This window comes from Geotrypetes seraphini, chromosome 10, assembly GCF_902459505.1.
Source record: "Geotrypetes seraphini chromosome 10, aGeoSer1.1, whole genome shotgun sequence".
NCBI classification, from domain to species: domain Eukaryota; kingdom Metazoa; phylum Chordata; class Amphibia; order Gymnophiona; family Dermophiidae; genus Geotrypetes; species Geotrypetes seraphini.
The window spans coordinates 77,542,521-77,567,067 of NC_047093.1; the positions used below are offsets into that span (position 1 = coordinate 77,542,521).

A 24,547-nucleotide genomic window follows, 5' to 3' on the forward strand; every position below is an offset into this window, starting at 1 on the left:
TTTTATATTTACTAATTTGCATAATAATACTACAAAATACATTAGAGAAATCCGACCAAGCATGTTTTTTTGTACTTCACATAGATTTTTAATGTCTACTTCATCCATATATGCTCTTAATTTTTGATCCAGCAGTTTCCATTTGTTCCTTTGTGTTCCCAGCTGTGTTGGAACTACAGCTGGGATCTGGCACCACGAGTCTCCATTTTCAACTATCCGATATCTTTCCTCCATTTTATTGTGTCCTGCTTCCAACATATACCTAGTCTGGTCATTGCAGTGGTAGTCCTTGAAGCCATTGCCAAGGGCACTTTCAGGAGCCCTGCAGTCATATGCCCTGAATTTCTCAACAATATCCCTAGCATCATATAATCAGAGAACATATAAATACTCTAAAATCTAAATGTTTGTCAAATGTTAATTTGTTAAAATTTCCAAGCCTTAGCCTTTTAAGCCTCTTAAATCTAATTGGAACTCTGTTTTTTATTACCAATTTTGAACCAGTCGCATTGGCTTCCTATATAGGAAAGGGTATAATATAAAGTACTAGCGATAATTCAGCGACTGCTATATGATAAAGCACCTGGATATTTTCATGACGTGTTGGAGATATATCGTCCAAGAAAGGTACCGAGATCTGAAAATGCTATGAGATTATCTACTGAGAAGTAGAGGAATATAATGCATGCAAGAGTTAGAAATTCTGTTTTCAGTTGCAGATGTGAATCTGTGGAACAAATTGCCAGGTCAGTTGCGTTTGTGTAAGTCTAGAGATATTTTAAAAAAGTGTTTGAAAACTCAGTTATTTGTGGGTGTGTTTATGTGAAAGAATTTTGTATGATCGTTAGCTATATATGAGGTGTGATATCTTTGGAAATCAGAGGATATAGAGCTCCTTTTACAAAGGTGCGTTAGGGCCTTAATGCGCAGAATAGCACGCGCTAGCCACTACAGCCTCCTTTTAAGCAGGCGGTAATTTTTCAGCTAGCACGCGCTAATAACGCTTGCGCACCTTAGTAAAAGGAGACTGTAGTGTTTTACTGAAGGTATTATGAGAATAAGAATGTTTGGTCAACAATGTGGGTAGCAGTAGCTATGTTTTAAATAATTTTGTTTGTTGACTTTAAACTGCTTAGATTTGTAAGCCGTATATAATTTTTTTAAAATAAAATAAAGTTCTAGTAAATTAAAACAAAAATGATCAAAAAAGAGCAAAGACATTCTCATCTACGTTTTCAGGATATATAATTTGCTTATCAGAGGTTTCTAAGTGGATAATAGAGCATGCACATAATAGAATACACCATTATGAAAATTTGCAACTAAGTGGACACCCTGGAGAGAGAGTGGACAACATGAGAAGGGATCTTCATTAGATAGAAGTAGGGTTGCTAAGGAGTTAGTGATGGAGTTGGTTCAGATAACTTAAGCTGGGGAACCAGGGAAGTCATGGTTCCAATGTTGGACATGTGTACAATATGGAAGAATGTAGGCAGACACTAGAAAGTTGTGGAAGGAAGTAGAGGAAATGTTTAAATGAGAGGACGAGGAAATAGATCAACTGCTGCAACACTATATTGATAAAACCCGGTGTCGTGTAAAATTAAGGCCCATAACAAGATAGTTGAATCATGGGAACAATATCTGCATAACCAGATTTAGCAGCATGGTGGGCACTTGAAAGAAAAAAGGTGAATGTTTCTAGATGGAATAACAGGAGAAGGAATCATACAATGGCGTAATTTACAGTGTAAATGTATTGGAAGAATTTGGTATCATTTTCAAGAGCATTTTAATAGAAATTAAATATTTTTTTATTGAAAATGCATACATTTGTGCGAGTTATTAATTTAAGAGCAATCATATTGGGCAGAATTGCAGTCATCCTAACTCAAAGCTTTTTATAATTTTGAATAGCAATGTCCAAGTTGATCACAAGTTTTCATTCTCTATAATTCTATCAGTGGTTTTCTAGCATAGCATCATTTTTAATACTTCATAGCTTCCAGTACAAGAAATATGCTACCTTTTTGTGCCATTCTGCATATTGGCTTCCTCACATCAGCACTTTACACTTGGCAGTGTCTGCAGTTAACCATTTTCTCAAATTTTTCCATAATTTGTAAAGACATTATCCCCCAAATCCCGTGTAAGGTGCTTTAGGTTGTGTGCAAAGCCAATTCGCATGCACAGCTTAATTGTTTAACAAGCCTAATTGGTGTCAGTGATTGGCAATTAACACTTCATAATTGCTAATTGGCACTATTTAAAAGTTACGTGCACAACTTGGTAAGTATATTCTATAAAGTGCTGCACGCAAGTTCTAGTGTGTAAATCTAAAAGGGGGCATAGCCAGGAAGGAAACATGGGGAAGATCGTGGGCATTCCTAAAAGTTAAACAAACTATTATAGAATACACTTGATGGATGCACAAGTTAAGCGTAGGTATTTAGGCCTGGATTTCCTTGGCCTAAAAGAGTGCACTGGCTCTTAGCATGATACTATAAGGTGCATATTACTGTTGCCCGATTTCCGATTCGAATCGATTAACCGATTCACTTTGGGTGATTCGATTTGAATCGATTCATTTTTGTTTGTTTTTTTAAATCGACCTCCCGATTCAGGTTTTGACCCTCGCCCCCTAAAGCAGGAGTGGCAGCGCTGCCTCTTGCTGGCTGGCCACTGCCGCTCCTAATTTAGGGGGGTGAAGGGGGAGGGTCAGTTAGAAAGTGCTGCAATATCCTTTGGCTTCCCTCTGGCCTCCCGCTCTTACCTTTAAAACATCTGGATCTCCTGCAGTTCTTCCTGTACTCCGGCGGAAGACCGAACTTCAGCTGTTTGCAGGTCCCTCTAACTCACCTTCCCCATTTCCCACAGCCCGTTCCCCTTCCGCCTTGGGGGGGGGGGGGCTAAAATGTAATAAAATCATTTTCTGAGCTAATTGCTGCAACAAGGGTTGGTGCTGGAGCGTTCTGGAGCTCCGAGAAAGAAAATAAAAGATAAACAGTCAAATCTATTTCCTGCTTTTCATCCAACCAGGGGAAACCTCGGCAGATGGACAGAAGAAAGCAACCAATTAGTGCTCAGATTCTCTGTTTCAAGCTAATGTTGAGGGGACAGAGTAGGGCTAATACTGCTTCTTGTTCCAGGATTTTGTTCTGTTGGTTTATCTAATCACCTAATTACAGCAGCGGAGCAGCCGGTGCTGTAGCGATCCTTGCAGGCTGCCGTCATCCTCAGCAATACGTTCTCTCTGCTGCAATCCTGCCCCTGATGTCAGAGGAGGTGTGGGACCACGGCAGAGGGAATGACAGCTGTGGAGGCCGATGGTAGCCTACAAGGATCGCTACAGCACTGGCACTGCTGTAATTAGGTAAAGGTAAGAGCAGGAGGTCAGGGGGGAAGCTGAGTGAACATGCAGGCCTTTGGGGTGGGGCAAGCCTTCAGGGGGGAACATGTAGGCCTTTGGGAAGGGGATAGGCCTTCGGGGAAGCAAGCCTTTAGGAAGAGAGGATCCTGGTGTAGGAGTACATGGAGGGAGGGAGGGAAGGGGCAGGGTCAAAGAGAGATGCATATACTGGACTTGGGGGGAGGGAGGGTTGACAGGGGAAAGAAATAATGGGTCTAAAAACAGAGGAGAGGGAGAGAGATGGTGGATAATGGGATTTAGGGAGGGAAGGAGCAGAAAGGGAGAGAAATTGGATACAAGGGATGGTGTGGAGGAGTGATGGGGGATAGGGATACTGGATAGGAGGGTAGTTGGGAAGAGAAAGGGAGAACTTGTAGACCCTGAGGTGATGCAGAAGGAGGGAGAGATGCTGGATGAAAGGGTAGTTGAGAAAAGGAGAGAAGGTGGGGTCCATCGCTGCAGCTGTGGGGATGGAGGAAAAAAAGGAAAGATGCCAGTCCTCCGGGGAGGGAAGGGAAATGGAAGGGGAGGACAGAGATGGAAGATGGATGGTTAGCACAGAGCAAGAAGAAAATGACAAATGGGTAGGAGATCCTGGCAAGCAAGTTATCAGAAGATGTTTGTCCCAGAGCCTGGGACTAAAATGATTTGAATAATGACCAGACAACAAAAGGTAGAAAAAATGATTTTATTTTTTGTTTTGTGATTACAATATGTCAGATTTGAAATGTGCATCCTGTCAGAACTGGTGTTAGACCGTGAACGTGAGTTAGGATTTAACAGAGAGAGGGAAAGTCTTTTTTGTTTGTTTCTTTATTTTGTTTACATCACAGCGCCAGTGTAGGTAGGGGCAAAGGGGGTGAAGAGGCTATAAAAGGGGTGAAGAGGCTATAAAATAAACTCAAAGTCATACAACCCAGCAGTATATATCACAATCGCAAAAATAGTGTAAAATACCACTTATGTGGAGCAATACACATCAGTATTGTTAAGTCCTTATCATTTAGGACATACTATACGGCCTCAGAAATGGAGCCTACGCACAGCAATGTAATCACAACTTGAGACAATCCGCGTAGTTAAAATACTCCTGCTCCAATCATTGGCCACTACATACTTATTTAAAGTGCTAATTTTTAGCTTTTTTTGATAGATTTAGTGTTTAATTTAAGACTGATATAAGCCCTTAACCACTCAATACTGAAGAAATGATACTATAACTGTGATACTTTTTCAAAAAATCTTCTTCAGATACTGTGTGTATTATCCAGATTTGAAAAACTAGACCACAAAAACTTATCTGCTTTGTTTAGTAGTCTTCACTGGCGGAGTCTTTATAATAAAACCTCAATACATGTCCATTTGCCAACGCGGCCAGCGTTTCGCGGGAATTACATACATCCACTGCGTCAGGGCCACCGGGACATTAACACCCACACCCACACTGAAAATAAATACAGAAATTAATGCTTTCACACTCAAGAACTGAATAGCACAAAAATTTTTTAAAAGTTAAATAGTACAACACTCACATCAGTGCATTCGGTCACAGCTTTTCAAACAGTGCCAAGATGGCAACTACATCTTTTTATAACCTGAGTAACGTAAACAGCGTGCTGATGTAACCAAAACGTGACACATGCACGCTTCACAACTCAAAGAATGGCAGTTAGTAGAAATGTTGCCATTCAAAGGACCTATTCAGACCCTTGGGCCAAAGAGTATCTAATCTATTAATCCAGCGCTGTTCTCGTTGTGCAAGATAACGCCTAAAATCACCCCCTCTACTTCCCGGAATAACCACTTCCAAAATCAGAGCTTTTAAGGACCAAAACTCATGATCATTTTCGATACAATGTTTGGCCAAAGGTGCCCCAATTACTTTATTTTTGATGTTGCTTTTATGTTCGGTAAGCCTTATAGTAAATTTCCTCGAGGTCTGCCCTACATAAATTAAATCACATGGACATTTTATGATATACACAACCCCACAGGTTTTGCAATCAGAAGTATGCCTCAAAATGTATTCACACTTATCCTTCGGATTGCAAAATCTGTCAGTACATACCATAAGCTTACACATTTGGCAAGCCCCACACATTCTATGTCCCAACTGAATGCCAACATCACTCGATTTACCACTGGGTAACTGAGAAGGGCACAAAATCTCTTTGAGGTTCCGTGTGTGCCGAAAAGCTATTCTTAATTGGCATGCTTTAAAAATTCCCGAAGTTTGCAAAATCCCCCAATGTCTCTTAAGAGAACGTACCACCTGGTGACATTGACTAGAATATGTCACAACACACGTAATGTATTGTTCTCCTAGTTTCTGGGGCCCAGATTTTTTAGGGGCAAACAGAGAATCCCTATGACTATAACATGCTCTTTTATAGGCTGCAGAAACAACCTTATGGGGATAACCCCGAGCCAAGAATTTTTCCTTGAGGACAACAGCTTGTTTTTTAAAGTCATCTATTGTGGAACAAATACGCTGCATGCGTACAAATTGGGAGTAAGGTAGACTTTTTTTCAAGGAACTAGGGTGGGCACTGGAATAGTGGAGAGTAGAATTACAATCAGTAGGTTTTGTATATACTACAGTGTGGAATTCACCATTCCGGATTTCCACAGATACATCCAAAAATGAAATCTGGTGGGTACTGGAGGTATGAGTAAATTGAACTTTAGGGTGACAAGCGTTCAAATATATAAATATTCTTCAAATTTTTCCTGACCACCAACCCAAATCAAAAAAATATCATCAATGTACCTAGTCCAGAAAGTAACAAACTTAAAAAATTCACATCCATAAACCCAATCACATTCAAACTTGTCCATAAAAAGGTTAGCAACTGAAGGGGCCATCGTGATGTAGTTGCCATCTTGGCACTGTTTGAAAAGCTGTGACCGAATGCACTGATGTGAGTGTTGTACTATTTAACTTTTAAAATTTTTTTGTGCTATTCAGTTCTTGAGTGTGAAAGCATTAATTTCTGTATTTATTTTCAGTGTGGGTGTGTGTGTTAATGTCCCGGTGGCCCTGACGCAGCGGATGTATGTAATTCCTGCGAAACGCTGGCCGCGTTGGCAAATGGACATGTATTGAGGTTTTATTATAAAGACTCCGCCAGTGAAGACTATTAAACAAAGCAGATAAGTTTTTGTGGTCTAGTTTTTCAAATCTGGATAATACACACAGTATCTGAAGAAGATTTTTTGAAAAAGTATCACAGTTATAGTATCATTTCTTCAGTATTGAGTGGTTAAGGGCTTATATCAGTCTTAAATTAAACACTAAATCTATCAAAAAAAGCTAAAAATTAGCACTTTAAATAAGTATGTAGTGGCCAATGATTGGAGCAGGAGTATTTTAACTACGCGGATTGTCTCAGCTTGTGATTACATTGCTGTGCGTAGGCTCCATTTCTGAGGCCGTATAGTATGTCCTAAATGATAAGGACTTAACAATACTGATGTGTATTGCTCCACATAAGTGGTATTTTACACTATTTTTGCGATTATAAAATAAACTCACCAGGATGTTTGACAAAAACACCCAATTGGGCAGAAAATTCAAAAAATCGATTCAATAGGCTGAATCTAATTGAAAAATATTTTCCTGAATCGGGCAGCACTAGTGCATATACCTTTTATAGAATCATGATAAGCACTGTTCTAGTCAACGCTGAGTTTTGGGGTACCATATATAGAATATAGCCCTGTATCCTTGCATTGACTTTGATCTGTGTTTAGTTATTTTAATGCGAGGGACATGGCTTAAGATTTATAGGATTGTGCCCATTTTCAGTGCTGTCTGCTTGAATTTGCAGTTATGTCGGACTGTTTAAATAGGTATTTTTATGTTAACAGAATGGTTTATCTAGTTAGCTTTAGTACTGCTTTTGTTAGCCAAATAGTTAAACATAACACAAAAACTTATAGTGCTCATAATAATAATAATTTTAAAAAAGTCTAAAAAGTGGCCAAATGGGTACTTGGACGATCAAAAAGCCTGATCGTCCAAGTACCCATAATCAAAGCTAGTTTTAGACGCATCTAAAACCAGCTTTGGCCTTTTCCCTGTTTCTAAACGCATAGAGCGAAAAGAGGCGTTTTTAGAGGAGGGGAAAGGGCGGGAGGTGGGCCAAACTAGACATAGACGTACAGCAGGTATAACCAAAAGTTTAGGCAGGTTGTCTAGTCGGCACTTATAAGTTTTGATTTAGACCAAGTCAAAACAGGTATAAGTGCTGAATAGGGGAAGCTGAGCTGATCGCTGCAACTCAGCGGCCCCAGCAATCTGACTACCGCCTACTGTAACTATCGCTGCAGGAGAGATGGTTCATCTCTCCTGCCTCTATCGCTGCAGGAGAGATGGTTCATCTCTCCTACCTCGATGGTGATCGGCCACCCCCCTCCGAACTGCGGCACTTCGGGGTGAGCATCGCGGCAGGGAATCTCTCCTGCTGGCGATCCTCACCCCAAAGTGCCGTGGTTTGGAGGGGGGTGGCCGATTACCATCGAGGCAGGAGAGATGAGCCATCTCTCTTGCAGCGAACGTCCTCCCCTGCGACTCGATCCGGGCAGGAGAGAGCCCAAGCCCTCCTGGCCCCGCTGATCTGATGGGGCCAGGAGAGAGCCCAAGCCCTCCTAGCCCCGCCGACAAAGATCGGGGCAAGAGGGAGCCCAAGCCCTCTTGCCCCATGAGCTGTGACCCTCCCCGACGAAGATCGGGGCAAAAGGGAGTGCAAGCCCAAACCCTCTTGCCCCGTGAGCTGCGACCTTCCCTGACGAGATCTGGGCAGGAGGGAGTCCAACCCCTCCTGCCCAGGCGAACCCCCTACCCCCCATCCCCACTAAGATACGGGCAGGAGGGATCCCAGGCCCTCCTGCCCTCAATGCACCCCCCTCCCATGATTGCCCCTCTCTGAACCCCGATTGGCCCCCCGCCGACCCCCCCAATCCTCCTCCCTGTACCTGTAAAAGATGTCCAGGTGGATGGGTCCTACAGATGGACTGGTCCCACAGGTTTTAGCGCACGCAGAAGATTAGCGTTCACTAGCCGAAAATCTACCACCTGCTTAAAAGGAGGCGGTAGCGGCTAGCGCGCGTGGCAATTTAGCGCACGCTATTCCGCACGTTAATGCCCTAATGCACCTTCGTAAAAGGAGCCCATAGACTTTGCTGGGAATCTGGGAACAAGCAGTACACTGGTACTCTCTCCTGGGCATGGGAAACGGAAGATGTGTGCAGAGGCAGTTTATCTGAGAGGTCCTATATCTGCTTGTCATTTTGTGATGAGTCATTTAGCTATTAGAATAATAATAATAATAAAATTATTTTCCATGACCATTTTATTTAACAAATTCATTTTTTATCACAGCAGATAAGATACATGATAATGGATTTTATTTATTGCTTAGTGAAGCATGTGCACAGAAAGTACAAGGAACAAAGTCAAAATGGTATCTTTACAAAACTGTAAATCTGGCTACAAGAGTTTTAGACATGCCTTAAAAAAAAAAAAAGCTTGCCATGAAAACTGGAAACAGATATGAATGGTAAAACTTATGAGTTAAATGATATGACTAAGTTGCCTGTGTGTATTTAATGTTTACGTTCCAGTAATGTTCTGATTTATGCTGTTTCGGAGGCTTTGAACTTAAGCTGTCTTGAGCAATCTATAGTCTATCACTTATTTTAATGTTCTTTGCACAAGGTCAGTTTTGGATATAGTGCTCTGGGCAATTTCACTGCAGAGTGCTTCCCTTCCTTTGTTTAACCTTTGACTTGTGAAAACAAGAGTTAATCAAAAGTTCTAAGGTAGCTAAGAGGAAGGGGAAGTGTTTGGTTACAAATTAAATACCAGCGAGTCATAAGCTATAAATCCCCAATAGTGCTACCAGTTGTGCTTCTTAAGCTGCAAGTGATACAGAGTGCTTTGGTAATAAAGCCAAACTCCAGGTTTAGTTAGATATTCAAGGAAAGGTATCTTGAATTTCTCAATGATAAGATCTACATCCTTTCTTAATGACATCAGCTAAAATTTTCTAAGTGAAACTTTTGTCTCTAGGAAGGAGTGGCCTAATGGTTAGAGCAATAACCCTGCAATTATGATGAATATAAGAAGGAATTATTTTCAAAATCTTCTTAAACTGTGCATAATTATTTTTATATATTATTTTTATAAAGGCAAGAAGACCTCAAGTGTTTATGGCCGTCTTTCTTTGGAACAAGTCCTGTCAGAACGGTCATTAGTCTCATATGCCTTTCTTTTTATATTGTCTTTTATTACTGTTAAAATTCTTTTTTATTTAACTTTTTTTAAACTTTTAAATTTTAGATTTTAAATTACAAAACTTAGGGCTCCTTTTACAAAGCCACGCTAGCGGGTTTAACACGTGCGACTTTTCATCACACGCTAACCTCTGCGCTGGCTAGAAAACTACCGTCTGCTCAAGAGGAGGCGGTAACGGCTAGCGCAGCCGGCGGTTTAGCGCGCGCTATTACGCGCATTAAACCGCTAGCGTGGCTTTGTAAAAGGAGCCCTTAGGGATATAGCAAGTACTGAATCTAGATAGGTATTGCACCAATATTCAGGCGTATTAACTTCATAAAGCCTAAAGTGCTTAGTTTTTTTTGAACCCAATGTAGTAGCAGTTCTGGCAGCTCCTAGCTGTATAAAATGGCTTTAGGAATAACTCGGCTGATATTAGCGACTCTCGGCTGGGTTCCTTGTTATGCTCTGCTTTGTTCAACGGAACATCTCCGTTTCACTCAAATATGAGCTTCCTCAGGAGATCTTCAGCTATACAAGCTAGTTGCTCATTCTCATTTAGCCATCGCATGTCTTTCCCAGTGATAAAGGACAATATAAAAAGAAAGGCATATGAGACTAATGATAGTTCACAGGTGGTCGGTCTGACAGGACTTGTTCCAAAGACAGACAGCTGTGAGCCACTTGAGGTCTTTCCGCCTTTATTAAAAAAGTATATAAAATCAAAATAATTATGTACAGTTAAGAAGATTTTGAAAATAATTTCTTCTTATATTCATCATAATTAGAGGACTAATGGTTAGAGCTACAACCTCAGCATCCTGAGGTTGTGGGTTCAAAGCCTGCACTGCTTCTTGTTATCCTCGGCAAGTCACTCAGTCCTCCATTGCTCCAAGTACTTTAAATAGATTGTGATCCCACTGGGACAGATAGGGAAATGCTTGAGTTACCTGATTGTAAACTGCTTAGATAACCTTGATAGGTGGTATATAAATACCTAATTTAAAAAAATCTGTTTCTAGAAACAGCTACAGAAAAGAAAAAGTGGCGTCTTTTTTCCCCACTGTTTTTGGAAACATGCTGCAAATGTGTTGTCTCTGTTGCTTTGATTTTGTTGTGCATTGCTTTGGGTGTTCTACTTTGAGAGAGAGAAGGAGCTTGAGCTAAATATATTCCAAGCATTTTTCTGAGCCATTGTGAAATCTGCTTACTACTACTATTTAGCACTTATATAGTTCTCAAATGTGTATGCAGCGCTGTACGTTTTGACACTCAATATATGGTCCTTGCTCAGAAGAGCTTACAATTTAACTTAGGCCTCCTTTGATGAAACTGCGATAGCAGTGCAGAATGGCCTGCGCTGCTCTCGTTGCTCATTGAGTTCTTATGAGCGTCGAGAGCAGCGCAGGCCATTCAGCGCGGCTCCCTGCAATAGAAACTGCTATTGCGGGGAGTGTTTATGGTTGTCAGCCCTTCAGTGAATCTACAGAGAAAAGACAGTTGTTTGCTTCCTAAAAGTGAAATATAAATTGGCTAAATGATGTGACCTTACATCCTGTTTTGAATGGGACCATCTCGTTTTTAGATCCTCTGTCCCATTGTCCCCATGCACAGCTTTGGGACACCGAAATGTCCTGTTTTCAGAGAGAGCGTCCCGAACCTGTGAGTGGGGACAACGGGACAGGCGATCGCAGAGCCTGGGCTCTCTCCCTGCTTTCCCGCCGCCGATGCAGCAACATGGTGAGGCGAGTGCAGTGACTGCACAACGGTCAGCCCAGAAGCCTTCTCCCTGACATCAATTCTGATGTTGGAGAGGAAGTTCTGGGCCAGCCAGGCAGCGATTGGTTGGCCCGGAACTTCCTCTCCGACGTCAGAATTGATGTCGGGGGAAGGCTTCTGGGCTGGCCATTGTAGAGTCGCTGCACTCACCTCGCCTGGCCCTGTTGCTGCATCGGTGGCGGGGAAGCAAGGAGAAATTGTCATCGTCGACAATGGTGAGGGGAGGCAGGGAGAGAGAAAGAAAGAGAAAAAGTTAGGGAAGCGTGATGGCGGTGACTTGGGGGGGCAAGAAGAGAGAAAGAAAGAAGGGGGCAGGGAGAGAGAAAGAAAGAGAGAAAGAGAGAAAGGGGGCAGGGAGAGAGAAAGATAGAACGAAAGAAATTAAATGAAAGAAATGGGTTCAACAAGGCCTACTTAGGCTTATCAATTCTGAGTGTAAAAACTATTTTAATACCTGGAAAATATGATGGTACACAAATGCTATACATAGCAACCAACTGATAAACCTAGCGCTGCTTTCACTGGAGAATGAACAGCAAATGAAGCGCAAAATATATTACCAATCACTAAATTTACTCACCACTAGAAACACCTTTAGAAATCTTTGACAAGCATAAAATAGAAATACAGTGGTATTTGAATTATCAAACATAAATGCAAATATTGTGTGTCATTCCTAATTTTGAGGTGAATTTGTATATTTATGATGGTGGCATTGCAAAAACAAAAGGCATGTATAGAGTAAAATTTTCTTTTTCAAACAGTGTTGTTTTTAGGAAGATAAAGGCAGACTCTTTTAATAATTGACTGAAAATTGACGAATTTCTGCTACTGTGTCAAAGATGCCAAATTTAAAGGAATGTTATAATACAGCTATTCATGCAGAATTGCTGAAAATTTGAGAGTATAGTGTCCAATACAAGGATAATCTAGATAAAAATCTAAAGTCTGTATTTACTTGCTCTGGACCTATAGCAGCTGATAAACTGGTCAAAATCTGTTGCAACAAATATTTGGGCACACTGAGCAAAATTTCCAAATGGGCCTTTGTATCAGTGATGCTCAAATTAGCATTGTTGCAGCTAGCACAAAAAGTTATTCAGGACTACCAAAAATTAGCACTCTTGACCAAATATTCTCAATTTTACATTCAGCTAAAAATGACACTTTATTCATCACTGTGCACAATGCTGCCAACATCTAGCCAGACAAGTGGGTGACAACTGCAGTTAGGAATCTAAAATCTTAGGAAAATTCTCATAGTACCCTAACTATACTATGTGCAAATATTTAACAAAACATGAAACATAATGGTGGGGGCCATTAGACTACTTGGCATGGAATGACCGCTTTATAAGATTAACAAAGCTCAGTTATGAATGCTTTATAATCCCATGGCCTTGCATCTTTAAATGTTCAATCTATTGTTCTTTTTAAAATCTAATTTAGGGGCCAATGTACAAATATACAGTCACTTCGGTTGTACTGTTAATATGATTCTTATTGAATGCACTAATGGCTGATTGTAATGACAAGCAAATGAGATGCCGTATTTTTCGCACCCCCAAAAAGGGGGTGGAAATGTAAGTGCATCTTATGAAGTGAAGATACAAATTTAAGCCCGTTACCGCCACTGCCGCATTTTTAACCCCTCCATTGCATATTTTAAACCCTCTCGCTGCCGCCATATATTTTTAACTCCCCCGCCACTGCATATTTTTAAGCTGCTGCTGCATATTTTTTTTTAAAAACCTGCCACCACTGCTTCTTTAAAACTCGCCCGTACACTCGTTGCCATCATACCTGGTGGTCCAGCATATTTCCCGGCCAGCAGCACCACAGGCCAGAAGCGCAGAGATCAGGAGCAAGCCCTCTGCGCTCCCGCCTGGGCCCGCGCCGATCTACGAATGGCTGCAGTCAGCTCTCATGAGACTTGCAAGACTCACGAGAACTGACTGCAGGCATTCGGAGATTAGCGCGGGCCTAGGTGGGAGCGCGGAGGGCTTGCTCCTGATCTCTGTGCTTCTGGCCTGTGCACCGCTGGCTGGAAAAGATGAGAGCCATCTAAGCAGGGAGGATTTTAAAAAGGTACCGAAGGGGTATGATTAAAGGTACGGGTGGGATGATTAAAAAAAGTGCTGGGGGGTACATGGGGGGATGATTTAAGGTACTGGGGGCATGTGAGGGGATGGGGGATGATTTAAGGTACTGGGGAGTATGGGGTGTATGGAGCCTACCTGCCACTAGACCTGCCTGCCTGTTACTAGGCTACTAGTCCTGCCTGTTCTGTGCCCTGTCCCGGCCTACCACTAGACAACCAGAAGGGGGACAGGGTACAGAGCCTGGCAGGGAGTCCACAGGGTGCAGAGCCTGGCAGGGAGAATTTGGTTCAGAATGTTTTTTTCTTGTTTTCCTCCTCTAAATCTAGGGTGCGTCTTATAGTCAGGTGCGTCTTATGGAGCAAAAAAATTTGGTAGATGGTAATCTATATAGTACTGTACCTATGGACATGATTTCAAAAACTTAATTATACCTCTCTGAGGTATAGGTAAGATTTTTGTTAATGCATTTGCACAACAATTAGCATGTATGCTGTTCTAATTCCATAATTTTGCATGTCATTACCTCATTAGCATAGTTTTTGCATTAACTCTTGCAAGCTATGAGAAGTCTGGATACAGTAAATTAACTGAGCTTTTGACATGCATTTTGGTTTGCAAATGATTTAGCACATTTTAATACACTGTACCTTATTTATCTTGTAGTTGACTAACCAACATACTCTACGGAGACATTATCTAAAGTTTATTGTAGTATTTAGTATTTTAGATAATACTCCAGCATTGGATATAATGAGTACAGCAGTGTGACAAAGATAAATTGTTGATGGTTGCAAAAAAAAACCAAACAAACCAAAAAACAAAACAACTTAGCATGTTGCCATCAGAATAACCTGAAATGATTACCTTAGGGACTTGATTTGCATCTTTAAAAAGCTATATATAATAAACAGAATTCATAATACATTATTATGATAGCATAAGTGGAGATATTGCTATATAATATAAATCAAAAAACAGCAAGGGAATATATTTATCCAAGGTGATGCTTATAAATTACTGTTGTACTAATCACCTTTGTTTTACTTCAAGCACTAATTTCAACACAAGACTGATGTGGTTAAGTGAACACTCAGACCCACAGCTGAGGTCCGGTGAAACAAGTTCACGGGGCAGCTGTTAAGGAGACCATCATAGTTGTTCACAGTCTCCTCCACCAAACAAAGACTAAATAACAGAAAATAAAACTTAAATAAAAATAAAATCATAAATTTCACAACAACTTAACTTTGAATGGTGTAGATGGTACACATAACTGCTCCGGGCTCCTCCGTTTATTCACAATACCGACCCCCCAACCTAGGTTTCACCCGCTGGCTTCTTCAGGAGGGGTACTACAATTACAAGATAACTCAAATCAACACTGCACCATACAGCTTGCTAACTAATAAACACTACATTTGAAATACTCAATGTACACACTCTCTCTACAACTTACCAGCACAAACACTCCATACTGCTCACACACGCACTACTGACAAGAAGAACTTCCCATCAGGCCACGCTTTAAATACACTCCCCTTTTACTACCTACTACATCATCACTTCTGACATCATGATTGATTATAATTGAAACCATTCAATATCATTGTTTAATCCTGTGGGGGCCAAGGTATGCCATTGGAATATAAACTTCTGCTCCAAATAAAGAAGATGTTGAGTGATATTTCCAGATTCTTTATAAGCACACATAAGAACAGTATATTGTAATTCCTCAATAGAGTGTTGTTGCTCAATCCAATGGCTCACCAGGGGGGCAGTTACACGTTTGCATCTTATATTGCTCAAGTGTTCGGCAATGCGGATTTTAATAGCACGCCGGGTATGTCCTGTGTAATACAGCCTACAAGGGCAAATAATGCAATATATTACTGCAGATGACAAACAATTAGTGCCTGTTCTTAAATAAAATTTCTTACCCCCTGTTTGAGGAATTACCACTTGGTCAGTGTTGAGGACATGAGGGCAATACACACACTGATGACAACGTACGTGAGGACCCTCTCTGTTCTGTTGGACAGGGTACGATGTTTCAAAATCTGACCTAAATTCCGGCCCCTAGTGTGAGCAAATAAAGGGATGTCATTCAAGCTCTCATGTACCTGCAGCACTGGCCAGTATTTCAGAATGATTTTTCTAATTTGTTGACTTCGATTGGAATAAGGCAATACACATACCACAGCTCCACTATTCTCCCTTTGTTGGGGACGAAATAGCCATTATTTAAGTTTTATTTTCTGTTATTTAGTCTTTGTTTGGTGGAGGAGACTGTGAACAACTATGATGGTCTCCTTAACAGCTGCCCCGTGAACTTGTTTCACCGGACCTCAGCTGTGGGTCTGAGTGTTCACTTAACCACATCAGCCTTGTGTTGAAATTAGTGCTTGAAGTAAAACAAAGGTGATTAGTACAACAGTGATATATAATATAAATCACATGTTTACAATTCTCTTGTGCAAAAACATCTTCCTTCCTAAACTGAAGCAAAGGGAATATTAGTTATTTGATTAATACCACAGTTGATAGAGAAGTCAAGGATTTTAAAATCTACTTTATACTTTATCCTGTAAACTACACTAGCAGACTGTCCACAAGATATAAGGTTTATTTGCATAGGAAATTTCCATAACTCATAGTATAGGTTTAAAAGATAATGTTTAACTAACAGAGACATTATACATTTTCTAGATGTCCTTTGCCTGATTTTTATTCATAAACATTAAGTAACTGTAATTCCCCCTGAAAACTTTATCAGCTTATGTTAGCAATTAGGAAACAATTGTCTGTTTTATGTGTGGAAACCCAAGAATATGCGGGATGCTGTAGACTTTTGCATCCACTGGTATCTTTGTCTGTTCAAAAATCTAAAAGTGGTAATAATGGTGTAAGATAAAATAAACTGATTGTGTTCTGTTGTAGTGTTCATCAGTAAGGGTGTAAGGCAGGGGTGCCCAAATGGTCGATCAGGATCGACCAGTAGATCGCAAAGGCAACGCGAGTCAATCGCAATCTTTCTCTCCCTGCTGCTTCCCCAAGCCAGGCCTGGCGCTTACAAGCGCCAGACTTACAAAACTTCACCTCTGATGTCAATTCTGACATCAGAGAGGAAGTTCTGAGCCAGCCAATCGCTGCCTGGCTGGCCTGGAACTTCCTCCCCGACGTTAGAATTGACGTCGGAGGTGAAGTCTTATAGGCTCAGCGCTTGTACGCACCGGTCCAGGCTCAGGGAAACAGCAGGGATAAATCACAATGGTGACTTGGGGTGGGGGTAGGGAAAGAATCGGGGAAGTAGAAAAATTGTCACAATGGCTTGGGGGGGTAGGGGGGAGAGAGAAAGAAAGGCAGAAAGAAAGAAGAGGGCAGGGGTAGAGAGAAAGAAGACAGGCAGGCGGGGTAGAGAGAAAGAAAGGCAGAAATAAATAAATATTGGCTTTACAGAAGATGGAAGTGTGACCAGAGACTCATGAAATCACCAGCCAAAAAGATAGGAAAAAGATTTTATTTTCAATTTAGTGATCAAAATGTGTCCATTTTGAGAATTTATATCTGCTGTCTATATTTTGCACTATGGCCCCCTTTTACTAAACTGCAATAGTGTTTTTTAGTGCAGGGAGCCTATGAGCATTGAGAGCAGCGCAGGGCATTCAGTGCAACTTCCTGCGCTAAAAACCACTATCGTGCTTTAGTAAAAGGGGAGGGGGTATATTTGTCTATTTTTGTATAGTTGTTACTGAGGTGACATTGCATATTTTTAAGTCATCTGCCTTGACCTCTGATAAAAGCCCTGAATACAAATGATAATTAACATTTTCTCTGCGTACAGTGTGCTTTGTGTTTTTAGAAATTTTATTGTTGGTAGATCATTTTGACTTGGTCATTTTAAAAGTAGCTCGCAAGCCAAAAAAGAACGTACGCAGGCAAGGCTAGACTCAGTTAGGACACTGTATTTGATCTAAGGGCCGCCACGGGAGCGGACCGCTGGGCATGATGGACCACTGGTATGACCCAGCAGTGGCAATTCTTATGTTCTTAAGTGTGGGCACTGTAAGGAGTGGGAAGTGGTACATCTATATATTCTGAATAGATAAAGCCCTATTTTGTAACACGTGTACTTGAAAACCATATTAAATATCCAAAAATGTTTAAACCTAAATATTAATTGATATTTTTGGTAGTTGGGGTTTACAGAAGATCAGGTAATAATTGATTAGCCTCAAAATGACAGAGGCATTGGTAAGCAGTGTCTCCTGCATATAACAGGAAGACTTATGTTCTTTGTCTAACGAAGCAATACAGGAAACTCTGTTGGCTCCATAGGACGATGAGGTTCAGCTGTGAACCCTGGCCTCCCAACAGGGAAAAACAGTGAACCCTTTGAAGATGGATACAACTCGGCTTTGGCTTCAAAATCTGAATACTGCCATCATTAGATATGCATCTGTTGCTGCAAAAAAAAAAAAAATGTTGAATACTAATCTGCAGGGGCCAGGTTAAAGCCAGGAACAAAATGACATTCCAAAATAATAGGATTATACTAAAATAATTTAGCAATAATGTTTTGGATACTGCAGTTACTGATCAATGTTTGCAAATAAACTACTACAGTGAAATCTTTTTAATCTAACACTGTGCAGAATTTTTAAACTTTCTATTCAAAATCTTTGATCTGTATGCTATAAAGGGGTCTCTTTTTACTTCAGACATTTCAAAATATCAGATTACTATAATTCAGATTTTCCTCCTTTACGTTGTCTTTAACTTTACTGCTCTCTGCTAAGAGCCAGCCAGATTGATTCTGCTTTTTTAACAAAGCTACTTGTATCAGTGTAACTTGTTCTATTGTTTAAAGTCTGAATCACTTAGCTTCTTTAAGAGATTTATTTAAAAAATGTTAGTTAATCCTTCAGTTGGTTTGTTTACTAAATCTTTTCTAATCTACTGGCCGGGGTCTTTCCTAAGAGGATTTCTTGTTGCTCTTAGAATATCCTTCACCCCAGCAAAGTTTGTTTAAACAAATGAGAGTGGGCCAGCCTATCTGCTGTCTAATCCCTTCTAAATGTTTACACAGCAATGCTAGCCTAAATTCTGTTCCAATCCTTAACTGTTATTTTTTTCTCTGTAATATTCAACATGTAGCTGCTAAAGTTGATTGAAATGTATTAACAGAAGTGATAATGCTGTCATATAACATGAAAAGTTAAGTTTCTTATCAGTATGTTTTGATAAGCTACTTACATTTTTACAGTATTTGCAGGCTTCAAACAAATAGTAATGATGGAGTGCTGTTCATTTTATCTGTCACATAAATTGTGTCTCACTTCATTTATTACTGCATGCTGTACAGTTAGTAGCCATGGGGGCGCTGATTTCTTTACAGTTGGCAGGGTATAGTCATAGTGTGTAAAAGCTTTAAACCCTTCCAAGTATATTAAAAAAAATGTACCACAGCATCTGTACCTAAGTGACTTATCTTTGGATATGTCAGTTTTATTCCCTGTTCAGCATAGCTTAAGGGGAAATTCCTTACATATTTAAGTTAAAAAAAAACCCAAAACAAAACATAAATGAATTGTCATGAAATTGATAGAAAAGTCTATACTGCAGTACATATTGCTTGCTTTTTTTTTTTGCATGTAATAAAATGTCCTTAGAAGGTGTGCTAAAGAAAAGCAAGCACATGGGCATAGGATGTATATACTTGTTTTACAAATATGTGTTGTGTCTTTGAAAATGATTTTTTTTTCTTGAGGATTGGTGTATTGAAGGTGCATTTATATTTTATTTCCAGGTAAGGGCAATTATAATAGCTGAACTGGTTCTAGAGAAAATTGGAGTCTTTAGGATCAACAAAAAAGATATTGCACTACACAAAGTCTTAAGACCCCACACAGAATAATTCTTAAATTGTGAAGAAAGGGACATGCGTAGTCTTTGGGGGCTCATAAGAAAAAACAACATTTGACTTATCCAGTTGGCTGAACTAAACCAGCTGTCTAGCTCTGCAGTGCCTTCTTCCTCTCCCTCTCTCTCAGATATCCTGTGTGCTTATCCCATGCTTTGTTGAATTCAGGTATATATTGCCCTTGTCTCTACTACTTTACTAGGAGACTGTCCCTTGTTGTAATAAAATATTTCCTTAAATCTATCACTCTCATTCTGTGATCCCTGTCTTCCAGTGCATTTATACCTTGTTAGTTCTGTGTTTAAATGTCTCTATCATCTTTCCTTTCATTAGAGATTTGAAGAACACCCACAATGATATAAAGTAGTGGTGAAGTATATAGGGAGGTCAACAATTTTCCAGAGCATTTTTATAAGAACCATATTTACATTAATTTACAAGGCATTAAACTGATGCACCTCATTTAAATTGATTAGATTTTTTGCACTATTTTACTAGTTTGTAGGGATTTCTGAGATATATAAGGGTACCACGATGTTACTTTGAATATATGACTATATTGTGCTTGTGTGATAACCATACCTTGAAATATTCTTAGGGAAATGTTTTGGTGTAAGTAGGAATTTTATAAGAATTGGGAGGAAACAGTATAAAGAGGATGGCAGTATTCTTGTATGGATAGTCTGGAGAATCGGTATGCAATGATGTTTTCTCCAAGGACAAATAGGTATAATATTCTCCCAGTACAGCCATATACCAAGTGCACTGTCACTTTAAATTAAAAACAACTCCTGCCCCAAACTACATGAAAAGACACTGATTAGGTGAAGAGACAACTTCAGTAACCTTGAAAGACAAACTCTATACTGTATAGTGTAGCCACTGAGGTAACATTGCCCCAAGTGGCCATAGGCAAAATTGATCCAGGCGCGCTTCTCAGGATGGAGACAGCCTTACAAGTCTGATAGTGTTAAGGAAAACAAAACACCAAAATCTTGCTGCAAAAATCCTCAACTTAGTTTTATTTGTTAGAATGGGCCACGGCAATAAAACAAAATTCAATTTCAGAAAAGAAAATTTCTGGGCAAATCCTGTGTAGCTTTCAGGATTTCCCTATACAGTTCAATCAAAACCCCCCAAACTGTACTTTTCAAACCAAACAGTTTCTTTTTGCAAACACTCTCTTTGACCTGCCAGAGCAGGACACAGGTAAGTTCAGTTTATCAACCTTAACAGTCCAGACATTAAAAACACAAAAGAAACATGGAAGCCTCCAGCTATCACAGTAGTACTGGGGCCAGGAGAATTGCCTCAAGTTTGCCTTTTAAAAGGTTATCCAAAATAGCTTCTAAAATTCCTGCCCAGTTATTGGCAAACTTCTCCCTTATTAGGCAAAACTCAGCTTCCAAAAGCTCTGGCTGAAAACAATGAAAAAACAAATCCTTACAACCGGGCAACTGCAATACACAAGAAAAAAAACAACCCACAGCTCTTTTCAAGGCACCAAGCTATGCCCCACCCCCACACAGAGTTCAAAAACTATTGTGGGCTTACTCCAGCACTTCAACTTAAGTCCAGTAACACAATCAGTCTTGTTCAGTTAACAAAAAATAAAAATATTCAAAAACAAAACTGTATAGGCAGTATTCTCAGTTAGTGTCCCAAACACAAAAAGCACAAAAACAGCACTGCTTTTAATTAGGGCTTGGCAGCTAAACTCTCGTCCATCAGCTTTACTTCTGGAATTGGCTCCTCCTGCAACTCCATCGGTTCCTCCTGGACTTGTACTGCCAACTCTGGAGAGGCACCAGCTTCCTCTATTTCCATAGGGTCCATGGCATCACCCTGGTCCAAGCTGGGAAACTTCTCCTTAGGAAGAGTCCTGGCTCTCTTCTCTAGCTTCTCTAACAGTGTAGAGAAATCAGCAGGCTTTTCAGTGAGAGAGCCCTGCCCTGTCCTAGTTGATCTTGCTCTCACCTGGAGCTCTCTTGGGCTCCCCTGATGGACACTAGGAAAATTATAGGGACCACAGCAGGCACAGAGCCTGACTGGTCACAATAGCAATGTGATAGTTACATCGCCATTGCTCTCTCTTAATTTTCTATAACATGACAAATGTGTTCTTAAAAAATTCATCAAGCATTCACATAGTTCCTGCTCTTATGCTTCTGCTCCACCTGGAAGAGAGGCCGGAAATTAGGTTCCTTTGGTTTATTTTTATTTTTTATTGTTTTAATATTATCTTTTGCCATAATATTTCACAAAATTCACTGAACAGGGTGCTTTTTGTAAAATATGCATAGGAGCATAGGAAATATGTGCTTAATTTATAGCATGTACAGCCAGAGCAGCTATTTTAGAAAGGAAAATGTTCACTCGAGGGTTTGACAGTATAAATGGTGATTTTGTGACTTCTTTAACTAGCAACATTTATATATGAAAATGTCAAATTTGTAAAACTAGCGCTAAACCATAACACTCTAAAGTTTGGATTTTAGAATTGGTTTGAAACATACAGTGATAAGCATAATTGTTCCCTCAATTGCTCCTGGAATGCCCCAGGACCAAATAAGCAGTTAACTGACATTTATGCATGACTTGGAGCAGGTGTAAATGTTGTTTAGAATTTTTTAAGTATGTGTGCATTTGCCACTGTGAAGCAATATACATGCATGTTCATGCTGTGTATCTTCATGTGTAAGTAATGGTTTTCTAAAATCACTGTTTAGATGTGTAGGGCTGTAAACGCCACTGTTTACACATTAAATATCATACAAGCATTCTGAAATGACCTTCATAGCTTTAATGTTTTTAAAAGTTTTTTCCACTAACATCTGCCTGCACTCCTGAAAGAATAAAATATTTGATCTTTTATGTTTGGGCACTGTTTTCTATTGTGTGCCTAAAACTATGTGTGTACTAGGAAAACACATGTTTGGACTTTGCAAAGATAATGTTTTAGGATTTTTTTTCAGTTTCTTTCATTGGTTTCTGTTTTTCTTTTCTTTTCAGTTATCTCCCTTGGTTTGAAGTTTTTTACAAGCTGCTCAACATCTTGGCGGATTATACAGCAAAATGTCAGGTATCAAACAATGTTTATAGCTGTCACCATACTCAATGTAAAACATTTACTAAGGCGCACTAAATGCTAACGCGCCCATAGAATATAATGGGTGCGTTAGCATTTAGCACGCCTTAGTAAAAGGATCCCATAGTTCTTCAGGGAATAATAAAGTTTTAAAACATATTTGACATCAGTTAACTTTAGTTACAGTAGTTTTAGTTCTCTAAGTAGACTATGCTGGGATCACTGAATAATTTGTAAACCCTTAATTGTTGTATGGAAGTTGTAAGTTAGAAGCAGAAGCATCTCTAGAACAGATGAAAGGATGTGAATTAGCTCAGAACAAAGTATGACAGCTAATTGTTCAACATTTTGACGCTGATGAGTCTTTTTTTATTTGTTTACATTTTAAGTGTGACATTGCTTGTATGAGTATAAGTCATGCAAGTGTAGTTTTTTTTTTTTACTAAACCTTTTTTTTCCTTCAAATTATTGATTAATGAAAATGGATTTTGAAACTTTAGCCATATTATATATATTTATCTGCGTACTGATTAACCTTGAGCATTTGGTGAAATAGTTAATAATCGGAATTGAATTCTCACTACTTTGAATATGTTAGTGGCCTAGCAGAGTAAGATGAGAAAGTTTGTTGTCAGCAATACATAGTTTCATAGTGCATCTGTGCAGTTTCCATATAATAAATATTCCAGATAGTGGGAATCAAGAGATTAATTTATAGAAGATGGAATGATAATAATTGATAGGATAAAGGGAAGAAAGCAATATTATTTCATGCAGGGTACTATTACAGCCGCTCCCTCACTGAGAAGGGGAAGCAATCCAGTGAGTAAAAGGGTCATAGTTCAAAGGCATTCTTTCATAAAAATGTTTTAAGGGCAGATTTAATACATAGTCATGGTCCTACTAATTGAGAAGTTAAATTATTGATTCATAGTATAGTAGTACCTATAACCTGGAATTTACAGAACAGGAAATTACATGGAACTGAAATGTCATAGTGTAGCTTATTTTAAGAAAGGTTTGGACAATTTCCTGGAGGAAAAGTCCATAATCTGTTATTGAGAAATAGGGAAGCCACTACTTGCCCAAGATCAGTAGCATGGAATGTTGCTACTCTTTGGGTTTTTGTCAGGCACTAGTGATCTGGATTGGTCACTGTGAGAATGGGTTTCTAGGCTTGGTAGAGCATTGGTCTGACCCAGTAAGGCTATTCTTATGTCAATATGAGATGACTTTAACTATTGTCATCATAATCCGGCTGATGTAATAAGAGTTTCTCCAAGGACAAGCAGGACAGATACATCTTTACACTTGGGTGACATCATTCCAACAGAACCTGGTACGGATGCTGCCCAGTCTACTATATTTTAAAGAGGCTATTGGCAGCGGTCCCACTGTGCATGCTAAATGTCTTCCCGCCTGATGCATGAGTGCAGAACCCTCAGTCTAGTTTTTTCCATGGAGCTCACATTTAGTAGATCTCCCACTCAACACTTATTTTTTGATAATTTGTGCCTTCCCATGTCAACTTCATATTTTTCCTTCATAGATTTTTCTCCCTCCTCTTATATTTTTCTAGTACAATGTGTCTAGTAGTCTGAATGCTAGGATTATCCATCTGAACCCGCAAGTTGCTTGCAAAATGCTGTCAGTCATCTTTTCAACTCCGCCTCCTTCTCAACCAGCTACTCCTGCCCCTCAGTTTTTCTTCTGCAAACAAGTAGACTCAGATGTGTTTCTGCTCTGCTCTGCGGTTTTATTATTTTTCTGTTGTTTTATGTTTGAGGCTCAGTGCTTACAGATGCCTACTTGTTGAGACCTCTGCCTGAAAGAATATGCAGACTTGTGCGGTGGAAGTCTGCTGCTAGCAGGATCAGCCCTCAGGGACATCTGGCTAGTGAGCCTGCTGTTATATTTTTGGAGCTTAGGGAGCCATCCCCTGTGGAGCTGCTCACATCCCTGATTTATCAGG

At 39.8% G+C, this 24,547-nt stretch overlaps 1 protein-coding gene across 4 annotated transcripts in view; it reads left to right on the top strand.

The window, feature by feature from the left end:
* DENND1A (DENN domain containing 1A) overlaps positions 1-24,547 on the top strand; it is a 994,598-nt gene that overhangs the window by 355,209 nt on the left and 614,842 nt on the right. For all 4 annotated transcript variants that reach the window (XM_033960659.1, XM_033960660.1, XM_033960661.1 and 1 more), the window contains one exon: positions 22,500-22,569. In XM_033960659.1, coding sequence (XP_033816550.1) covers positions 22,500-22,569 — 70 coding nt within the window. The remainder of the gene's footprint in view (positions 1-22,499; positions 22,570-24,547) is intronic.